The sequence below is a fragment of the Leptidea sinapis genome, chromosome 12 (genome assembly GCF_905404315.1).
Source record: "Leptidea sinapis chromosome 12, ilLepSina1.1, whole genome shotgun sequence".
Taxonomy (NCBI): Eukaryota; Metazoa; Arthropoda; class Insecta; order Lepidoptera; family Pieridae; genus Leptidea; species Leptidea sinapis.
The window spans coordinates 11028687-11052791 of record NC_066276.1 but is presented as its reverse complement, the minus strand read 5'-3'; the positions used below and the strand labels follow the sequence as shown (position 1 = coordinate 11052791).

Sequence of the window (24105 nt, the reverse complement as noted above, 5' to 3'; positions counted from 1 at the left end):
GTGAATCAATAGGCTAACTTCTTATTTCACACTGACCTGTTTATATACCACTGGACAGGCTGTTCCATATGTTTGACAGCAAATTTTTTGTGCCTATTTGAAGCACCACTTGCGTGCGTCCAGAGATCTAATTTTGACGTAGTATTTTCTTTAATTAACGCGAGTGTTACACATTTAAATAAAACACTTTTAAAGGATTAAAACGCGTGTAATTGTAACGGTTTCACATTAGATGTTTGCGTAAAAGTTACATTTTTATTTTAGTTAACCCGACGTTTCAAGACCTTTCCAGATCTCGTTTTCAGGGGGACTGCAGATGAAGTGAGCCAAAGATAGTATTTGTCATAGTGGTCATTATGAAGTTTAGCGCCATTTATTTCCTCGGAGGTGGTATTTGCTGTACACAGATGGTTTTTGGCAAAATTTACTGAAAGTGTCCTCTTCTTTTTTGGTATGTGTAGTTATGGGTTTTAATTTAGAGATTATTGGATCCCGGTGTTAGATAATTTTAGACCATCTTCTCTATTGAAATTTGGGTGTTTTTTAATTTCGATGGCTTCACGTACCAGTCTTGGGAGAAATCTATTCTCTTTTACTAAAACTATTCGTTGGTCTAACCGGATGTAGTGGTTAGGACGGTCTTTTATGTGTTCACACTAAGTCAGCTGTATGTGTGTACAGCAAATACCGCCATTTATATAAGTAATTTTGACGTATAATACAAATGGCTGCGAAGGGACGTATAATACTCTGAAGTATTTTTGCATTTTGAATTAATTTCGATTATTTTCCGTGTTATTTATACTTCATGAATCAACGTAATAAAGTGCACATTTTTTTTTGGAAATAATTTCCCACCATTTATCGATGTTTGCTGAGGTTGTCATCACTAGTTTTAGAACCGCAGACTCTCGCTACATGGCCAACAGCGCCAAAATGGCGAATATCAAACAGGCACAAAAGAACTTTGAAAACCGCCAGTCCAGTGGTATATAGTAGAGGTCAGTGTTATTTCAAAATATACTCCTTAGTCACAAACTCAAATTGATTTATAGAAGTCACAACATAGTGCTGAGTATGGCAATTTATTATATTCGGGAGTACACGTTTTGAATTTCGAATTCGAGTTTCTTCAATGACTTTCGATTTTTTAATTGAATACATAGTTATATATTCATTAAATGTGTAAAAATTTAATCAAAATTGGCTGAGTATAATTTTCTTTTAAAAAGATTCTATTTGAAACAATAGATTTTTTAAATCAATTTGTTATACAAAATAATTTTAAGAAGTAATATGACCGACTATGAATAAAAATGATTAAAAAAAAAATTGTAAGGAACAATCCAAATTTGCTATCTGGATATCAGAAATTCCAAATGGATTCCATTTGGAATTCAGTGAAGTCAGAAGCTAGCAAATAAAACTAAAAATTATTATCAATTTCATAGTTGTTATAGTAACAAAAGCATTTCTATACAAATTTGTGAAATAGAATAATAAAATCGTGTTCGAAAATAATCTGACCGTTTGCCAAGAGAAATGCTGAATCTGTGTGAACTGAATGAAAATTGTATGAAAGTAAGATTAGATGCACGTCACTGTTTGTGAACTGAATTGTAAGACATATTTTTATTTCGCTGTAAATTTTGAATATTTTCATATAACACTTACTTCTCAAATTTAAATTTTTATTTATTCTAATACTGATAAGAAGCTTTTATATAAATAAAATACATTCAAGTTCTCAATTGATAATAATAATACAACAACGGTATATTAAAATGTCATTACATTTTTAAATATAAAATTTTAATATTATTTCTATTTAAAGTTTTTATTATGATTACAGATTTAGTAGTATATATGTATATGTATATATATAATGATAATATCATCACACTTAAGAGGATGAAAGAAAAGCCTTATTGCGTTTTTCTCTTTAATGAAAAAAACAATTAAAGCCTATAATGTATTATCTTTTCTAAATTTCGAATCTCTTAATATTAAATATTTATCACTTTTTTTAGGTTTCCGAGATTTAGATTATATATATATACAAGAATTGCTCGTTTCAAGGTATAATTCACTCAAATTTAATTTCGTCAGTCAATATCAGTATCTAAAATTCATTCCAACAGTGTATATTATCTCATACTTATATATTACCAAGCAATTATATTACTTGTTTTATTCACATTTCAGAATAGAATTAGCACGAAACAAGTTATAAGAATATGTCTTACACTCATTTTACAATGCGAAGCATGGTTTGAATAAAACCCTTATGACAGGACCTTTATAATTAAATGAGTAATTATTATGCTTGTGGTCTATTCATATGACATTAAATAAACATAATAACTTTAAAAGAATATTAGCTGTTCATTTTTGGCATTTCCAGACGAGCGAAATTTATGTAAGTAAGATATGTTATTATTTTTCCACCACCCATATGGTGTATTTATTAACTGTAAAACTTATTTATTTATTTACCACACATAGCAACTATCATTACAGGAGACCTTATGCGACAGTTCCAACCAACAGAAATAATATATGTTGGCAAGTAAATCAATCTTAAATACATCATACAATAACATTAAGTAAAACATAAACTGTAATGTTATAGGAATATAATAGACTAACTGTAATATGGTCCGGGTAAAATTTAGAGAAAATCTTCGAAAATTTGTGATTCCTATTTATAAAAAAAAAAAAAAATTATGAACAACAATATCGATTACATAATAAAACTATATCCAGGAATCATTCACGTGACACATAAAGAAATGAAAGCAGTCACTATCGAAATGTGAAACACTATAAACCCATTCTGAATTAGCTCGTAAGCTAAATTATTATCAAAAACAACGTACTAAAAAAAAACTTTATCTCGGTTGATTTTTAATTCAACCGCAATCTTAAATTGACGATCCGAAATAAATATTTTTATAAAGTTCCTGCTTTTGGAACTTAAATTAGGCTATATCTATGTAAAGTTTTGTTTTTTTTTCCGGATAGATATAAGATGACGTATATCGTTACAGATATGCTTTTTCTATACGATAAAAATTTGGATGATTAAGATATTAAAATGCATATTTAAGATCGATTGACGAATGAATTAAAATCTGGATTCTAAATAATATTAAAGAAGAGATTGAATTCCGAAAGTGGCTGTAATGAAAGCGCCTTAAAACGCTACAAAGAACAATTATTCAGGTGAAACAGAACGACAATCGATTCATCTAGTCTATGCTCACACACCCGAAATGCGTATAAACGTTGCAAAATATACTAACTCCGCGCTTACACTTCACATGGTATTCAAAACTCCTCAAACCAGGGAGCTCTCATTACAACGGCGTAACCGAATCTTTGCCGAGTACGTCTACTTTTTTCATACATTCCCTTTTACCCCCATGCACTATTATGTTGATCCGACGCGACGCCGGTCCTTCTTTGACAGCACTCCTAGCAATTAGGATGACGCGCCGTATGCAACTCATGTGGTAGGGTGACCATGAGGTTTGAAATATCGTAAGAAATTATTTATTACTTGACATATGAGTCTTCAACATATGAGCTGCAAAGCTTGTAACTTGTAGTGTTCCGTGATTCCGTATTAAGTGCTCCACAGAACATGTTTTGATTTAAACTTTGTGCAATGGAAAAAATTATAAATGTTTGGCCTTTATTTTGAACTTTACTGCATTAGATTCTGAAGATATGGGTCTTTTTTTTATGAAAATATGGGACGAAACAAGCAGAACGTTCAGCTGATGATAATTAATACGCCCTGACCATACAACCGGTGGTCTTATTTTTACTTTATAGCAAGGCTTATTTTATTTTGATAACTCATATTATCATTTATTCTCAATACGGGTCGAGATAAAGGAATACTTTGATTTTGGTGATTTTTTTTTTAAATGTTGCATTACACTGACACAAATAAAAAAACCATTTTATTTTGTTCTGCCAGAATGATTATTTTAACTAATACAAATAACGTTAAATATTTCCTGATCCGCAATCTTTTCAAAATTTTCAAGTCAATCATGCCTCTTAGGTAAAAATTACGTTGAAAAATTCTAATATATTACATTAAAATGTACGTGTAATTTTTTATTAGATGAAGCTAATTAAATTGTCCTTAAGATATTAAGATCTTTTATATTAAAGTTATTTTCTACAATATCGCTTCCGTAGCCTCACTTACAACTTGATCATCACAGTAAAAAGGTCATTATAGTCTAAAGAATAAGTTGAAGAATTATCTTGAAACAATGAAACGTATAGCCACCGTACATATTGCATCATTCATATCCGTGTAATGAAAATTACCGAGCATTGTGAATGAACTGTTTATTTGTAGTTAACAGAGCTTTAGTAGCGCTAATAACCCGCGGATTGTGTTGTATTTACGTGTTAATAAGCGCTTAATACTACGAGTATCTTATATAGGCAACACCTGATTGGGTTTTACTTTAATAGCCAAGTGTAAGAAATAGTAAACATGGCAAGGGTTCTTGCTGAATTCATAGCTTACTTCGTGCTAGGGTTGGTAACTTACAATATTTTTAGATATCATGTAACTTTTATTCATGAACCTACAATGTACGTTTGTCAATATAAGATAGAAATTACAAAGATTGAAAACAATCTTAACAGAATTATTCGCTTAACTAATCTGACATTTAACTGAAATTTGCATGAAGATTGGTCGTGCTGTTTTAGACTCCAAAAAATATCGGTTTAATATAAGGATCAAAACTACCGAAAGCCGTCTTTTTTTATTTATTTTATATTGACATAAAGCCCATTGATATTATGTTTATCAATATTGCAAAAAATATGGTCAAGGTAACAACAAATTATCGCAAGAGTCGCAAGGTGGTACAAAGTCTAAATGATAATGTGGCAACCCTACTCATACAACTTTACGAGAACTTTACCAGTTACTACTAGCAATTATCAAAGAATAGTAAAACAGCTTCTTAATCAGAAAGTAATAAGCAATTAAGGCATCTAGGAAGGTTTACATTTCAATCTTTAAGTTTCATACTTTTAAAAACAGGGTATATTCGTGCCCGTTAGTATATTTAATGTTGGCACTGGATTTTAATTTTTCGATATATATTGAATTGTGTTTTGAAACTTTTTGTCAACTATTGGTAGAAGTCTGTAGCTAATCATAACAACTATCAAATTCTGGAGGTCAGTTTGTTTACAATTTATAATTTACTAACTTTGAGTCCGATAGTATGTCACCCAGTAAAATACAAATTTGAGGAACATGATTACATTACTCTAGCATGAATAACATAAACTATTGAATCTCATCTCCCCTAAATTAAGTGCAACATTTTTCCAAGTTTATATTAATCTTCAGACGGGGTACGTCACCTCAGACCATGAGAAATGACGTCTGCCAAAGTTAAGTCGGTTGAGGCAAGACGGTGCTTGAATTATGGCGGTTTGTTGGGAGAACGGATAGAGACCATTAGGGTGAAAGTATAATCCTTATCGGCTGAGTTGCACTTAGGATTAGCTTTGTTAAAAGTTTTTTCGACCATTGACGGAATTTGTGCCCTGATTACGGGATTATGTTGATGATTAAGTACTGCTATTATATAAAAATAAAGTGGTCAGCTACTAGATGGAATCTCGTTCAAATTATCCCAAACCATAATTTTTTGAAAGTTAGAGCATTGATATCAATTACCTTACGAAAGAAAATCCGAATTTGTTTAATAGCGGACATTAAATGATTATTTAAGGATTTATTTTGACAGCATAATTATTATTAGAGTAAATATTACGTCAGTAGTCAGTTAAATTACGCTATTCATGCTATCAAATTTCAGACAATTGCTACTTCTATTAAGCTCCAACAAATGGACGATTAACATTATCAAGAACGCCTTGATTTTTATCTTAAAAATTAGGAACGCGAGAGTAATTTTTATATTTACTGTTCAACTACCTAAGTGATGTTTTTAATAAAGGTTATGATTTCGATTTATGAAAAGTTAAAGAAAATTGGAATACAAATTAAATCAATATTGTTACTGCAAATCTTCGCATAGAAAATTTTATTATAGCGAAAAGTACAACTATAATATCATAAACCATAAATAAATCCTTTATTTTGTAGAAAACATGTAACAATATGTGTAAATAATTTTAAGGCATCAATGTAATCGGCCATTTCTGGCATGCAAAATCATAATGATGTTAATATTCATTTTTCATTTCATTACAAAATTCTAGTTATTATTATAATTGATTAACACGTAGGTCAATTTGAATTATATCAATATGTTAACACGAGGAACAAACATAAACTTATGCCTACTACTCGGTTGGATCGAGTTAGTAAGTCTTTTGTTGGGCGATGTATATGCTTCTACAATATGATCCCAGAAAATGTACAAAACAAATGTGTTACGAAATTTAAAAGAATTGTTAAAAAACGTTTGTGTGGGAAAGGTTACTATAGCATAAACGATTTTCTTTTTGACACCACGGACTGGGAATAAAGCGAACACCCCTGAGGGTGTTCGCTTTATTCCACATTTACAATAAACATTTATAATTAAAGAGCCTGAGCTCTTTAATTATAAATATTTATTGTACGATATTACATTGTTATCCATATTTTATATTAAAAAAAAAGCCCGCTGAGTTTCTTGCGCCCACTCTTCTCAGGTCTGAGGCAGTCTCTTTTGAATGGGTGGTAGATTTTGACGTTCAATAAGTGATTTTAAATCCTATTTTGAATAAAAATATTTAAATAGGAATTTGAATATGCATTATTATTAGATGTCATTATTTATTTTCACCAATTAATAAGAATTAATATATTTTTTTAAAGTTAATTTGAATCTAATGTGTCAACATTTCATTTATGGAATAAATACATGTAAAAATATGCTTCTTAAATCATTGGATGGGTAATACGCGTAAGCTTGGAGGGAGTTTATCAAAAGGTTTTATTTATCTACAACAAATTGAAAGTATCAGCAAAAGTATTTAAAAGAATAAACAACCAAGTATACGAGACTAATAATATAAATTAAATAACAACAACTAAAATAAAACTCCATTCTAACCAAGACATTGGTAAAACGCTGAATTTTCTTGGCATCGACTTTTATTGACATCGACACTGTGGCTATTATACGAAAGAGTTTTATTATACTTGAATATTGGGCTTAAATTTCGACATTGGCACCTTGCCCCGTTTCCATCGTCTTGGGACGCTTCAGTATTATGCCTGAGGATACACACTATCGGTAATAAAATTTTATATTGGCCCTGGCTTCCAACATTATGCGCCTCGTAAATATCTAATGTCTCGTATCGATAGCTATTGTCTGCGGTAACAGGCATTTTGTTATGACATACCACTGTTTCAATTTCAAATTATATATTATAAAACTGTGAGTATATATCGAGTTTTGATGATTTCAATCGTCTCAAATTAAAACTCATTGTTTTTTGAAGTGAAAACCTCTTTCTCTCTCTAGTCGTTCCCTCATGACTGAGGATCGTGGTCATCAACAAGTGGGTCCACACTTGGAGTGAACTATTAATTGTTTCCATCGGCTTCTGTCCATAGCAGCCCTGACGACGAAGCTAAACCACGGGGACATGGAGTCTTTTATTTGGTCGGTCCATCGGGTAGAAGATCGGCCTTAGGCTCGCTTGCCAAATTGCAATGACAAATATGTTCCCAACTACGATCAACTTCTCCAGGCTTTCGTTACCCTTTCGCATTAAGGGCCAAAATACGAAAGAATTCGTTGGTGGCATATCGTGGACAGGCGGGTTTTTATCTTGAGCTGTAGAAAACTTCGTAAGGTGCGCATAAAACTTTAGTTTTTGTGTGTTTGGTGATACTGAGCTATCACCCTCGACTTTATTACGCTCGCGATCGGCTGTATAATGCTCGTTCGGATAAAGTCGGCTCGAATTGTCTAAGGGAACGGGGTCAAAGTACTGTTTACCAGAGAATAATTATATTTTCTTTGATTAATGCGAGTTAAACATTTTAATAAAACACTGTTTAAAGGATTTTAAACGCGTGTAATTGTAACTGTTTTTATGAAAATTTTCATCTGCAACCTTTAATACGACATCTGGAAAGGTCTTAAGACCTTTAACTAAAATAATAATAAAAAATGTACTTTTTCGCAATATTTAATTTAAAAACACTTACAATTACACGCGTTTTAATCAGAGACTAATTGTTAATTCCAATATCCTAAAATGTCTTGATTAATAATAAAGATCAACTGATAACGAATTTTCATAATTTTAAAACGTTTTTTAAGTAAGTTCTGTTTTTGAATATATAGGTATACTTTTAAATATTTTTAGGATTATAATGTATTAAAATCAGTGTAAAATATCTGCGACATTGTCTGACAACAAAAGCGCTATGAAAAATAAAATCTAAAAAATATTCATCTTATTAAAAAAAAAATGTATTTGAAAATACTTTGACAGCAGTAAACGACAATGTCGCACGTTCGCGTTGGCTATTTTGGGGAAAAAACATCAGCTCTACAGATATTTAATGATTATTATTAAATAATTTAATTATGTAAACGAAAAAAAACAAAAAAAAATGAATCAAATAGTTCTTCGACAGTTGAGACGTGATATAATAAATATTGACGAGCGGTTTTATTAACTTTTCAAATGTTCGTATTAAACTCTTTCAAATAATAGTGAATAGATTATTTTTTATTGATAATATCCCTGCTATACAATTACAACGGAATATCAGAACGCGTTTAACGATACCTTATTTGTGGTAAGTAGTTTAGAAGTTATTCATTAACAGATTAACATAAATACCCACAAACACACGGTCTGAAATAACAACATTCATTTTGGCTCAACTTCGGCTAAAAAGGGTTAAACCATTTACTATTACGTCAAAACACATTATACCCGAAGAGCTGAATCTAGCAATCTAACTTTTACGTTTACTTTAGTAACAAAGGTAACAACCGAATGAAGGCGATATTAAAGTTGAACAACATAAGTTCACCGTGCATTTGTCACATTACAGTGGGAATATTTTCAGAGCTGTGCTTCTGACGCAGATTATTTTCTTTGTACGTTGAATACGTGAGAGTTACTTCTATGTTTTGCATTTATATTAAACTCTACATTAATTCTGCTCTACGCTGCGTGTGTGATGCGCAATTGTTACGTTTTCCTGAGCTTTATGTGTCTTTGTGTATTTAATTAGTGAGACCACTGAGTAAGTTTAGGTAGTGTTTTGTACAGAAATGTTTACTTTATTGTTATAATTGTATGTTGTTGAAAGGCAGTTATTCTGTTAAAATATGGGATAATTAATTTAGATTTTGGCAGCTTTGTGAGCTTCGATTATTTGTCTAGATAGAGCATCTTGGTCCTAGACAACCGATGAAAATAGGCCAGGTTAATTACTTTAGTGTGCGTGACAAGCTACATCTTACACTCGCTATTCTTACTTGTGTTAGCATGCGTGCATTGCTAAAAATAGAGGTTAGTTCAGAACTAATTTTTTTCGATATTTTCACAGCTGTCATAGTCTATCTAGATGTATAAATAATCTAAGCAATCACCATAGAAATAAAAAAATAAGGCAATAGAAATGTTACTAGAGCATTGCTATGGACGCTTGCAACGCTTAGGATATTGAGTAACGCAATCATGTGAAAAAATGATCGTGAATAATTTAAGAATCTAATTATAGTAAGAAAAGAATGCCATATATTTTATTAAAATAAAAAAAAATAACAAAAAAACAAAGACTTCAAAAACACTATTTCAAAGCAAAAGATATATAATAATATGCACTAAAAAGTAAAAAATAAGTGCGTATTCTAATTAATTAATATAATTCTCATTGCAATGGGACCACACTAGAAGCGCCAGCTTTCAAATAATAAAAATGTATGAGATAACCAACCCAAAAAAAAAACATACTGACGAATTGAGAACCTCCTCCTTTTTTGAAGTCGGTTAAAATATCTGCTGTTTAATAAAAAATACTTACCGCATACCACCTACCGGCTTCTGCATAATACCAGCGATGTGGATTATGTGCCACATAAAACAGAGCAGACGCCCTTGTTTTTGAACCAAATAAATATCTTCTTTATATAAATAAATATTTTCTTTCAAATTTATTTGCAAGTGAGGGAGTTATCACAGTTATATATACTCAAGTCATCCCATTTATTCATTGTTTCACATCCGTACCAATTAATACCACTACTTACTCGCTGATGGTGTATAAGTAAGCACCTATGAGGCGACTTGTACAACGCTATTTCAGTTCTAATACTAACTGATTTGGATTCTTTGGTAATCTCAGGAGTTATTGTAATTACTGTTATGTCTAACATTTAAGTGTCAATTACACACATCCTGAGCACAGCGTCCGGATATTGATCATGTCAAAGTATTCGATACAATGTAGTTAATCAACCATTGAACGGGCTTCGCCAAATTGAAACGATAACTTGTACTAATTTCCGAATTCAGTCACTTCCATCTCCAATTATTCTGTAATTTAGAGGCAATTAGTAATTACCGCTACCTTGTGCAATTCCAGGACTGCTTAAGTTACAAAACAGTTGTAACATAACCAAAACTAACAATTACTTTTTTTTTAATGAGAGCTAGCTTTAATCTGGTGATATAACCTGATCCTATACCTATATCCTGATACACTATATCATTTAACACAAATTAAATTTGAAAGGAATAATTATGACCGATGTGGGACTCGAACGCGCGACTTTTCGTGGTCAGTGCGAGCGCTCTACCACTGAGCCAACCGTTCGAATGACGTATCGTTGGTACATCTTGTATTTCTTGTTCAACTCACCGGTGGCTTCATCTACAGGATCCACTTTACAGTTGATAACATTCTCATCCCCAATAATTGCAGATTAGGAAATTGACTAGAGATGTCGCTCTTGTAAATCTAAACAATTTGTAAGTTTTTAAAATGCTTTTAGAGGTCGTGTGTTCGAGTCCCGCATCGTTCATAAATTTTGTTTTTAAAATTGAATTGTGTTATTAATCTCAGAAGTGAGGGTTATCACTTTAAAAATAACTTATTTAATTATGAAAGCATTGAAAAGATTATATTTTCTAACTCTCAGTCAGCCGAAACATCAGGGTTGTCAGATGTAAACAATTATATTATATATATTATTGTTGATCATTTAAAGTCACCTGTTTTTTTTTTAATTTTAATACATAGATCTTAGGCTCAAGTCAATATTGAATGTTTATTTGACAGGTCACTATTTAACATTAACAATAGCTTTAACCGGCGAAGATTGGACGATTATAGCTAATAGTTAGAGTTGTGACATCTAAAAATTGTCAATTGGTGCAACACGTAATTTTTTGCTTTAAGATGTTGTTTAAGAATTTATTTATAAAAATATTAAAAACAAACGGTCCACTCCACTACCCGTAGCAACATAGAAACCATCGGACTAAATAGCCGATTACAATTTTAAATAAAAAAATGTATATTAAAGTATTTAATAAGATAACATGAAGAAAATTATCACTTCATTATAGTTTAAACTCAACCTCTTAATTTTATTAAGGTTTGATATATTACTGCAAAAACAAATTTTCTTTCAGCCATACCATTAATCACACACTTGGCGAAAAAGCTAAGAATATCTGCATCACAATGAGATTTTGTTAGGACAAATCAATTAATCATAGGCCTTACAAAGCTCCACCATTAACTTAACTTGATAAGGGAATAATACGCGTTTCCGACAATACCCGACTCTACATACCCGGAATTGAACAGATTCCGGATTTTATAGGCCTTTCATCGAGTAAAGATACGTCGTTTTGAGCATATTTTTGTTCTTTACACCAATTACTTGTCTTTTACCTTTTATCTCTCTTTTGAAGGGAAACATAGAGAATTTCAGGCAACTCAAAGGGATTTCTAAATTCGAAATTCGGAATTCTTAAATGGAATTAAGTTAATCAATTTATTATAATGTTAAATGTGGTATTATGTATATATTATGTTTACCTGGGAAAGGGAGACTGCTTATACCTGTTTTTTAAGATAATAAGGGATGAGACAAGCAGGACGTTCAGCTGATGGTAATTGATTGCCGCCACTCCTAACATAGACATCGAATAGGTTACTCAAGTTGTAAGATCTCTTTAACTGTAATTTTCGAAGCTTCGGCTTGAGGTTAAAACAATTTCTTTTTATGAAAATAAGGGACGAGACGAGCAGGTGGTTCAGCTAATGGTAATGGATACGCCCTACCCATTACAATGCAATGCCGCTCAGGATTCTTGAAAAATCCAAAAATTCTGAACGGCACTGCAATTGCGCTCGTCACCTTGAGACATAAGAGATTAAGTCTCATTTGCCCAGTAATTACACTAGCTACGGCGCCGTTCAGACCGAAACACAGTAATGTTTACACATTACTGCTTCACGGCAGAAATAGGCGCCGTTGTGGTACCCATAATCTAGCCGGCTTCTTGTGCAAAGGAGTCTGTAAATATATTATAGTTGCACATTACTGTTTCGTAGCAAGTTTTACCCAACTGCCAGCCTCCTCTGTAAGGGAGCCTCCCACTGGTAAAAAGCTTATAGTTTTCTGGTTTATCACGTCATTATTTACAAATAATAACATATGACCAATTACATAATATAGTATTATTGTGAATTAGGTACTTCCCTACGTATATAAATGATGAATAGAATTTTTTATTTACTTATTATTTTGACCTGTAACAATTGTGTTATTAATAAATGATTTGATTTGTTATATCTGTTCTGTGTGTAATTTAAAATAAATAACCCTAACATGAAGTAATTATCCAACCAACAAGTAGGCCCTTTTACAGCCATTGATGATTATAATAAAATAAACGTATATTTGAAGTAATTAATTAACTATTTACATATTATTTTATTAATGTCTATACTTTTTACGTATTTATGTATCACTCTTGAATTTTAAATACTATTAATGATATGATTAATTTAAAAAAGAAAGTTACAAAATTCATACAGTACATTATGTTAGTATAGTATCTTTCATATATATAAAATTTTCGTGTCATGGTGTTAAACTTTGAAGTCCTCCGAAACGGCTTGACCGATTCTCATGAAATTTCGAGAATCGGACAACATCTATTTTTCATCCCCGTAAATGTTAAGGGTGGTCCACACGAATTTAATTTTTTTATTTTTTTGACATTTTTTTTTTAATTTGTTTGATTATGAGTCAGCATTAAAAAATACATACAACTTCAAATTTTCACCAATCTACGATCAACAGTTACTTTTGTATCGCGATTTTAATATCGGCAATACAACGTTTGTTGCGTCAGCTAGTAAACCTTTAAAAGTTGAACAACAAAATCTAACGTTATCTGTATTTTCAACATACTTCGGAAAGTAGCTGTCGGAACATGTCAATATTGATATATTCTCGAAATTTTTAACTAAATAAACTTTGCTCGTTATTCTAAAATATCATCTCCGTTGACATTTTAATACTGGCATTCGATATATTTTTGTACCGTATGCGGAAAATATAATAAATTTATATTAGTCTAACTGAATTTACATATCAGAAGAATATATTTAGCTTTATATTTGATATTATTATAAAGCATGTGGCTTTATAATAATATAGTAGGTGAAAAAGGTACGATTAGGATAATTAATAAGATACCTTAAATACACTTCTTACAAAATTCGTCCTTATATAATATATTTTATCTACGACCTACAACTTCCTTAAAGGCCGACAATGCTCTTGTGATTCCTCTGGTGTTGCAAGAGAATGTGGGGCGGCGGTGATCACTTAACACCAGGTAATTAACCCGTACGCTCGTTTGTCCTCCTATTCCATAAAAAAAAAACGACCATGCTTTAAATCTTCTATTAAAGATTCTAAAACAGTTAGCTCATTGCCAACATTAAAACATCCAATCTCCTGATAAGCATTACATCATCCAAACGAGTATTGAAATGAAATTCAGTACAACATTATATCATCCGTTTTCATAATAACACTCCTTTGGATGATATTATGGTTGGAAGGACTGCCTTTTTTAATGTTAGAAGTAAGCTGTTTCAAAATCTTTTATAGAGGATTCATATTATGGGAGTAGATAAAGTCTTGTATGCAACTGTTGATAATTAGGTATTAACACACTCATGTGATATTACCCCTAAACAACAGTTGCTTAAATAACTATTACAAAATATGTTTCTTTGTCTTAAAAGTACTCCTTACGTTTTGCGATCAAACAATACTTATGATTTATTTACTTTTATATCTTTGATTGACGACGCTAATGTTATCTGGTATTTTATTGGAGATAACATCAGGAATAACTTAGTACTTTCCTTTAGGTGGATACACCAGACAGCGTGCTACAAAGTGGGCTAGGTCTAGAAGCAGGTTCAGACACAGTTCTGAGGTCTATGGTAGATCCAAGAGACTATGACCGCCTCCGCTTCTTTCAAATGAGTGCCGCCCATCCAAACACCTTCGAAGAAACGATTCATAGGGTGAGCGCCAGTTTTCCTGCTTTGAAATATAATTGCCAAAAAGCTTAGTGTTCACTTAAAACAAAATATATTTTTTAAACATACATATTTTATCTGAAAGCATAAGTAACGTTAAAGAAATGAACACTTTTCTTTGCAATATTTCAGCAGGAAAACTCTGTTATATTCTGTTTGGCAAAAAATTATGAGCATAATTATATGTAAATGAGACTTCAGGCTGACCATTTTCACGGACATATTTTTCAAATTGCCAACAGAATTTTAACAGTATTTTCAAAATTCAAAATTTTCGCCTTTTTACAAACGCCTTTTGGTTTTTATATTTGGAATGCGCGAAGAAGGAGGTGGCTCTAGCATTTTGGCTTTTTCTAAATATATTCATTAAATTATATCATTATTATATTAAGAAATAAATATTATGTAAGAATAAAATGTATGCACAATGCATGAAATTATAGTTTAGGATTTGCATGCAAGCATGAGATAGTTTGCAAATATTATTTAAGCACTTTTACGTTAACGAGATTTACAAATTATAGTATTGTAAGAGAAATCTACCTAAAATTTTATCATTATCTGTAATCTTATATCTCATTAGAACGGTTGTTATAAAAAAATTATAATTTTGTAATTATTATATCATAAGCATTATTTTCATATATACCTATTTGTTAGATATTTTATTTTGTGCACGAATAATTCTAAGTCTGGGAACAGTAAACAAAAATAACACACCGTTGACTTTTATATAAAGAGAATTGGTAAGTATAATAGAGTTTCACAACTTTTAAATGAATGGGATTTTGTGCTTGTTGCAGTTAAAAGTTCAAGAGGCGATGAAGAAAAAGGACAAATTGGCGAGAGAACAGGAGGAGGTAAATCGTTATAAGTTTTTTTCTTTTATGTGCCCCGTCGCTGTGGCGTAACTTATAAAGGATTCGAATAAAACCTCTGAGACTTTTATAACTAAAATAAAATTGTGAATATGCCACATTAGTTCTATGATTACAAAAATGTATTGGTAATATTTTGTAAAGACCACTCAGAAATAATGCAAACAATGGGCTTGTCTCAGTTTTCTTATTGAGTTGTTTTGTTTTTTAAGTCATAAGCGAAGTTCAAATTGTTTGTTAGTTGATTTTAATATACTTATAATAAATAATGATATTTAAACTAAGGTACAAATGCGTGCATTCGGTTTTTACTGTCATTTTTGTGTACAGTGAGCGTTTCGTATCTACTCCGTTATCATTGTTATCATTTTGTTGCAAGTTATAAATTAAACGTCCCATCCGATATATTATGCTCAAATAACAACGCATATACAATATGTTGAAAAAACCTTGTACGATAATTGACACAGATATGAAGTTGGATGTGTGACACCACTAAAAATAAAATCTAAATAGAAACCACAATAAAAAGAACATATTTTCATATTAAAGGTTTTCAAAAATCTTGAAAACCCCTGACTTATTCATTATTTTATCAGTAAACTAAGGTTTTCGCCCTGGCCTCGGTCCAATGGTGTATAGCTAGGATCTGCTGCACGGCATGTCGGCTCAAACGAATAAGGCGGGCGATTTTTATTATCAATACAAAACATTCGTTTTTGCCGCCGCCCGCACGCATTTCGCAGGGTACATGAATGAAATGGGTGTGTGGGAGGGGAAAATATAAAATTCGCGCAGGCAGAGGTGTCCAAACTTTTATAATTGGGTACGTTATTTTTTTACTGTGCTTATTTCCTAATAATCAATATTTATTTGTTCTCACTACTTGATACCAATATACGCCTCAAGAGTATAGTACAGGATTTTTTCAACACCCTGGGTATACACGGAAAAATTTAAAAATTTGATTTTTTAAAAGATACATGTAAAACTCCCATGGTAGGCTTTGTATTAATAAAGCTGTTATATGACAAAAAATATAGTTTATCTATGCCATCATAATGATCCTAACTAATGCAAACCATACTCTTAAATTAATAAGATTCATAAATAAATTCTCTAAAATGATCGTGCGTTAAACGTGCGTAACGACTTAATCTGTAACTGTTCGAAAAAAATACTTTTCACAAAGCGTTTGCGTAAACAGAAAAACATCTCTCTATTATTTAATAAAAAAGCTTAATAACTAAGCGCCGCTCCGCCAATTTCACTGACAAAGTATCTGATATTAATCAATTCATTAGATTCACTGTGACAAATGAAAATTCGTAATTTATTATATTTTTGAAGCGCTGTCGCATTTCAAAAATCAATATCGTTCGTGACATTGAGTAATGGAGGCTGCAAATGGAATTTCAAACTAATGCTGAAGTCGCAAAGCTTCTAATCTTACGAATGGCACTCACGCGCGTCGGGGCCGACTAATCGTGTCCTAATCTTGGTCTAAGCCTATTAGTAGTTGTACTGCTTCGCTTCGAAACTTTTGAAGCCCCTTGCTCGCATATCTGATATACTCGCATATATTGTGTTTACTGCCCGTGAAATTCTGAATTTAATTTGTGTAGATATTTGAATTGAGGAACTTTATAAAGTTTTACAGAGTAGTTCCACTTTAATATTATTTTTATACACGCCAGTCTTAAATTTGAATGCGTTAAGGCAATTTTTTTACAATGTCAATATTTATTTGCTTTTCATACTCTTCTTAATTTTTCTAATATCTTTCTATATTTTCCAATAATACTTACAACTAGATAGACACTTTAAATCTAAGCGTAGGTTTTTAAAAACCTTTGATATTGCAAGACTATGTCTTTTGCTTACGCAGGTAGTGTAAAATCATGAGTTAGACACCATTAAATTAAATCGAATGCTAGTCACAGTTGTAATAATTTCTCATATCAATAAAAGATTGTGTGAAGATAAATACTCGGTACAAGCCGATACTCGTAAGCGCAAACCGAATGCGCATAAATTAACTTAATGTCTTCAATACTTTCGTACTTACATAGGATTGGTCGTTCCAACGTTTGAATATTTATCACCTTGCTCGATGTAGCGAAACGTTCTGTAGAAATCTCTGTTTTATTTATATTTTTACTTGTTTTGCAGCTCGTTAGTGAAATACCTTAACACCCACTCAGTATTATGTGGGACACAAGATTTCTTTTACCAATATTGTTCAATTTTCGTTTTAAAATGTTTGGTATATCTCTTTTATCATATTTTACACAAAATATACCCTTTTTCGTTGCCATATTATTGCATTGTATATTTTTATAACTCAGCGATATAACGGAATAAAAAGTGGTAGGATAGGATTTAACTTTTTTTATCGTGAGACTATTCGTTTGCATTTCAAATATTTTTAAGAAAATATAAAATTAGGCCTATATTATCTAATAATGATTTAATTTGACAAAAAAAAGAAATATAACGTAACAGTAATTTTCGATCTCTCTTTCAGATATTAAGAGACATCCGACATGGCCTAATGAACATGGGGCGAGAAGGCGTAAGGGGACCTTTTGGAGGTAACTTCTAACATTTTATATATAAAATCATTATATCGATAACTAATAAAATTATAAAGAAGTTAAGGATTTCCGATTTCTTATTACTGATTTGAAAAATGTCTGTATAAATAAACAGCAACATGACAATGTAAAAAGTATTCATCTGATTCTACATACAATCGAAAGAAAAGCCATCATCAAAGTCATTACTTTATGTACTATGTTAAAATGTACTCGTATTTTAGTATTCTTACATCAAAAAATATTATAAACATAATATTTAAACAACAATAGCAACATAAGTTCTAAAGATCGTATACATATTTAAAATTTTACAAACTTTTATTTTGAACTAAATTATAAGCAAATAACTATTCATTATTTTCTAGTTGCTTCCTATTTTGGCTAGTATCAGTGTGCATTAGTATAAAACTTGTTCTAATTGGTTTTTTGCCTTCTAAATTTTATTTTCAATATTTTGTTTTATGGCCATTTGTACTGCTTGAATGTTATTTGTGATTTGGAGGTCAAAATATCGAAGCTCTAGAAAAATACGCATTATAATGATGATTACGTGAGGTCATAAAATATGACATGAAGCATGTTGCTTGCACGATGTTTTGACACCTAATTTATTGGTCAACTCGACGGATTGCTTATTTGATTCTGTCATTGATTTATTGTTCGACATCGCAATCATCCGGTTACGCTTTCGATGTGCATCTTCCATCAATCATACATACAAGTAAATTGAATGTGATACGTCAGTAAGATATTCAATATTCCAATGGGAAACATAATACTATTTATAATAGTAAAATCATCTTCAATCTTGCGAATTTTTATTTGCGTCGAAATGCTAAATGCATGTTTTAAAATTGTTTGCATCAACCACGCACGGCTTTCCGATGTTCGTACACAGCTTGTCTGCAGTGTTGTCAGTGAAACCGCCATTTTGTGGGAGGGAGTTTGACGGTAAATTTTTTTGCTATTATGCTAGAACGGTCATTTAATTTGCATTATTGAAATTAGCATTAAACATCTTTAATTGGTGAATCGTTTACAGACGACACCTATATGTACGATGATGAGGCAAGAGGACTCTCAGGTCGAGGACATTGGTATGATGAACCTCCCTATGAAAGCGACCCAGAAGATTTTCTTATGGGAGGAAATGTTCCGGCTGCGACGATCCAGAACGGACGTGTTTGTTTTACACTTAATCTGCGAAACGAGCCGAGAGGCGAGGGCGTGATATCACTGAGAAGCGCTGGCGATATAAGCTTAGCGAGAACTCCGCGAAGAGGATTAATAATTCCACAAAGCGGCCCCTACCCTACGACTGTGATACCCCTTCGAACGTCGAGAGACAGGGAAAGCGGGGATTACGCCGCGTCTGATATACAATCTATAGGATCAAGACTCTCTGGAATATCATTAGAATCATGTAGATCTGAACGGGACTCACGGAGAGGTTACAGGCAAATGTCAGGCTATCGGATAGGAATAGATCCGTTATCGCCCGCCTCATCAGATTACGAAGATCAAGAGAGCGAAACTGACTCACAACACATAGCCACCGTGCACAAGGTAATCGAATTAAAATTCAAAAGTACAAACATAAAAATGTCTATTTTATTACAAAACTGGCATATGAATATTTTAATGTTTTTGCAGTCAGCTGAAGAATGTGAAGGTGTATCAAATTTAGCTGGAAAGGTTCGGGGTCTACGACAAGATGTTCAAAGAAAAATTTCTAGGTTACGACAAGAAAGAGGTCCTGAAGGATCGGATATGCGAACCATTGGAGATAATGCGTTTCCATGTTCTAATAGTAGTTTTGAAAGTCTTCCCAGCGGCTCTGGCAGTAGTGAGTGGCTTTATAGAATTTCTTGTTGGTGTTAATATAAATGTTTGTGAATATGTATGTCTTTCCTTTCTGTGTTTCATTTGCCCATGCTAATATTAAATTTCTCTATTTGTGTAAATATTTTATTTATTTTTACTAATAAATATCTTTCTTATAACACATCTGTGTCAGACTATTTTGTATTTAGTTTTCATTAGGGTGGTTTATTCTTCAAACTTTAATTAATTTGTGTAAAACATGTTATAATATTTCTACTTGTGTCCCGGTCACTATCTTTTGATACTTTCCATTTTTTTAGTATAGCTATTTATATACAGGCACTCAGGCATTGGTTCGAGCTGGTAGTAATCATTCATCTCTCTCGGCAGAAGAAAACATAGAATTAAGTCCAGCCGGGCGAAGTTTACTGGTACCGCAAATGCTGTGCAGAGCACGAGCCCTCGTTGACTATTTGCCGAATATCTACGAAAAAGATGCATTAAGATACAAGGTAAATAAATAAAATATTACATAGAAAATATTGACAATTTGACATAATGATATTTTTATATATATAATGTTGTAAAAAGTTGTAATTACTTCGATATCGCTATTTTATGTCCATCGTTGGACAACACTTTACATCATATTGGTATTGAAGCCAAATTTTATTAATATTTCAGATATTCTACTTAACAAGTGTTTTATAAAATAATTTGGGTAGCAAATTCTCTCTTTAAGCAAACTCGTATAAAAACTCATGGGTAATTCTAACCCATTCAATAAAGATATGGAAAAAATTGTAAGCAATATATAAAAATCATAAAAATATTAAGTTGGTAGCTGCCACACATTACGCAGCTTAAAATTTCAGTATATGCTACCAACCTCAAATAAAATCCATTTTGCAATGTTGATCTTATAGAACTTTTTAATCTTGATTCCATAAATTAATTTAACAAAAATACATATTTTTTATCATATTTTGACAGAAAGGAGACATAATAGAAGTTATCAACATGAACGCATCCGGGATTTGGAGAGGTGTTCTGAACAACAAAGTTGGAAATTTTAAATTTGCCAATGTCGAAGTCCTTTCAGAAAGAGACACAAATAGATGTAGGACACTAAAATGGTGTAAAAGTCGGGAAAGACTATGGGAAACCAGACCAAGAACTGTTGAAGAATTGTTAAGAAGAATTGATTTACCAGAATATGCTATTGCTTTCGAAAGGAATGGCTATGAAGATATTGAACTTTTCAAAGAAATTGAGCCTTCAGATTTAGATTATTTGGGAATCATGACTCCAGATCATCGGACTCGTATCCTTGCTGCTGTACAACTGCTACACCAACTCGAATGTAAGATTTCGATTGATGATGAATTGCTTGGTAATAAGCATATTAAATAATACTCAATTTCTATTTAATATGTGTAATATATTTTTAAAGTAACATCACATTTGGGATAAAGGAAAACTCAAACAGCCTGACTTATAAACGTAGTGTAAAGTTATGACAAGTTTAAAATTACTTCTCCCTGTCATGTAATTCTGTAGTTCAGTTAAAGACAAAGTTAAGATTAGGACAAAAAAGGCATAACATTACTTCGCGTTTATAAGCAACACATTAAACGTATTAAGAATTATACTTAGTTCACAATTAAATACGAAACATTAAAATTTGTACAATTCTTAAGAATTTTCTTCAGTGTTTTTAATAGCACAAAACATCGCAGGTGGCGAAGGCGATGGCGAGGGTGAAGGTGGAGGTTCAAGTTCAGAAGGTGGCGACTCTACATTTGATCGCCGACAGTTTCCCCGCGACTCTGGCTGTTATGAAGCCAGCGTCGGTGTCGGAGGAGTCCGTGTTCGTACATCACCCCTTGTCCATAGAACGGAAGAACCTTCTCATAGACCACCAGAACCGGCTCCGCAAGCAAAGCGTTCAATTCGACGACGACAGCCTGATGACGCGGAGTGTGATAGAATTGAACGATACCCTGGCACTGTTAGTGAGAAAGTTGTAACACGTGCTGGTGGATTACCTGGAGGCGCAAGAGATGATATTTGTGAATCAGATCATAAATTGAATGTTGTGAAGTTTGTCGCTGGCGGAGAACCGTGTGCGTCCGAGAAGAGCAGTGACTCTGGAGTCAGTAGCTCTTCGCTCAGTTCGGCACACCCTCACCGTCCCTGAGCGCGGTTCGCCGCGCCCGCGCCATCATAGGCCATGGCGCGGTCGCGAGCGCAAACCGCGCTTCCGCCCGCGAATACCCCTCATACCGACATTGAAGCAGCTAAAAACGAAAATTCTCAATAATAAGATGAATATTTCAACAAAGTTTTTTAATAAATTTTGCGTTAATCGCTATGAATCTTTACCATAGGAAATTCAATTAGGATGCTCAGATCAGCCATTTTATATTCAAAAATACATTCTTTCGTTTAACAATCAAAATATTGCTTACGTTTGTTATTATAATATCATAATAAGACTGACATTTTAATCTGGTCTGTTTTAAAATATCAATAATTATAATTTCTTACTTGTATTTTCTTGTGTCGATTTACTCAAAATATCTGTTAACCTAAAAGTCTGATAATAACATAACCGTTGACTGAATAATTAAGAATATTGTTTCGCTCGTTTGTTACTTAAAGGATCATTCCGTTACTGGATTTAAAGGCATAAGTACTATGCCAGTATTTAGTCTTACTTTTTTAACAATTACATTTTTAATATGTTATTCTACTGAGTTTATTATTTTATTAAGTTCTCTTATAACATGTTCTGCGTTCATATTTCCCTGAAGTACTATGGCCTATAAGACTTCAACACTTTGAACTGAGGTTAATCTTTCTGACTTTAGTAGAAACTGCAATAAGCCTTGCATGTGGGGCGTTTTAAGCGCACCTTTTAATAGCAATAATTGTAAATATTTTGATAGATAGGTTAATTATTATATGTTGAGACTTTTTGTAATTTTTTAAGAGAGCTTTATGCGGTTCGCCGCTTGTAAATACGTGGTTAGTACGTAGGTTATTTTGTGTGAAATTAAAAATTTCGCCCATTTCTTCCTCCGATGGATCTTTATCCTTTTCCCCCTTAGAAATTTGTTACGGTGTTATAAATTATATGTGTGTCCAAAATTTGCTGTTGTCCATTTTTTTCTTCATTACATACCAACCTTTTCACTTAATCTTTAGATGCATATTTACATGTTTATAGAATATTAGTAATTTATATAAAGTCAGCCAAAGGCATATGAGCATAATTAATAATATGTGTTATTCGAAAATAAAGATTTCTTAAATGTGCTTAATGTAACAGTGATAATTTTTTTTTTTTTTTATTTTCTAACAAATGGACAGCACTTGGATAAATTCAATTAATATAATTTCGATTTAAATCATGTACTAGTCTATTTAAAAAAAATGTAAATATATAGATGTTTGTTACCTGTATATTGTAGATAGAATATATTTTCCTTTGACATTTATTGTATATTTAATTTTAATTATTAAAATTAATGTCGATATTTTTATTTTTATGTTTTAATCGCTCACGTAGACATTGCATTAATTAGCAATTTAAATTGTTATAAGATTAATTTAATTTTTAATGATACATTTATTTTCCCTTGTGGTTTTAGCATTAATTTGCAGTACTGTAACTTTTTTTTAGCAATATTTATATTTTTTTAACCAACCTGTAAGTTTAAAATTCTACAAACAATGAATTCTAAATAAATACATCCAGAATACTATTTGGCTGTTTTATTTGTAGTCCTTCATAGCTAAAAAATGAATTGTAAGAACGTCTTTTAGCAATGCACTGTGCTTAAGCTCGTAAAAATCATATTGTTTCTGAAGTATTGTAAATTGGTAATTTCACTGTAATTAAATGTTATATATAATAAATGAATGGGAATAATTTTCAGAGTATTTTCCCTTTTCTATTGTAGGTTGTTGTTTGTCATAATATTTTACTGCTTCGTCGTTATCGATTTGCGTCTGTTTTCAAAAACGTATCTCTAGTTACGGATAGATTGCTATCACCGTTTACTGACAAGTTATCCATAATTATGTCCAATATAATTATATTATTAGTTATAGTCCAATGCTGTCTGTCGATAGGTTATTGGAATGTAAGTAAGCGTAAAAATGATAGATT

The 24105-nt window shown here is 31.8% G+C and overlaps 1 protein-coding gene across 9 annotated transcripts in view; it reads left to right on the top strand.

Annotated features, from left to right (window-relative positions):
* LOC126967146 (SAM and SH3 domain-containing protein 1-like) overlaps positions 1-23698 on the top strand; it is a 181887-nt gene extending 158189 nt beyond the window's left edge. For 2 of the 9 annotated variants that reach the window (XM_050811588.1, XM_050811587.1), the window contains exons 6-12: positions 15430-15486; positions 18032-18098; positions 19147-19670; positions 19758-19950; positions 20268-20440; positions 20922-21321; positions 21668-23698. In XM_050811588.1, coding sequence (XP_050667545.1) covers positions 15430-15486; positions 18032-18098; positions 19147-19670; positions 19758-19950; positions 20268-20440; positions 20922-21321; positions 21668-22128 — 1875 coding nt within the window. In that variant the 3' untranslated portion in view covers positions 22129-23698. Of the gene's footprint in view, positions 1-14452; positions 14612-15429; positions 15487-18031; positions 18099-19146; positions 19671-19757; positions 19951-20267; positions 20441-20921; positions 21322-21667 lie in introns of all 9 variants that reach the window. The other 7 variants (XM_050811585.1, XM_050811584.1, XM_050811583.1 and 4 more) reach the window with 7 other exon arrangements.
* Positions 23699-24105: the final 407 nt, after the last annotated feature.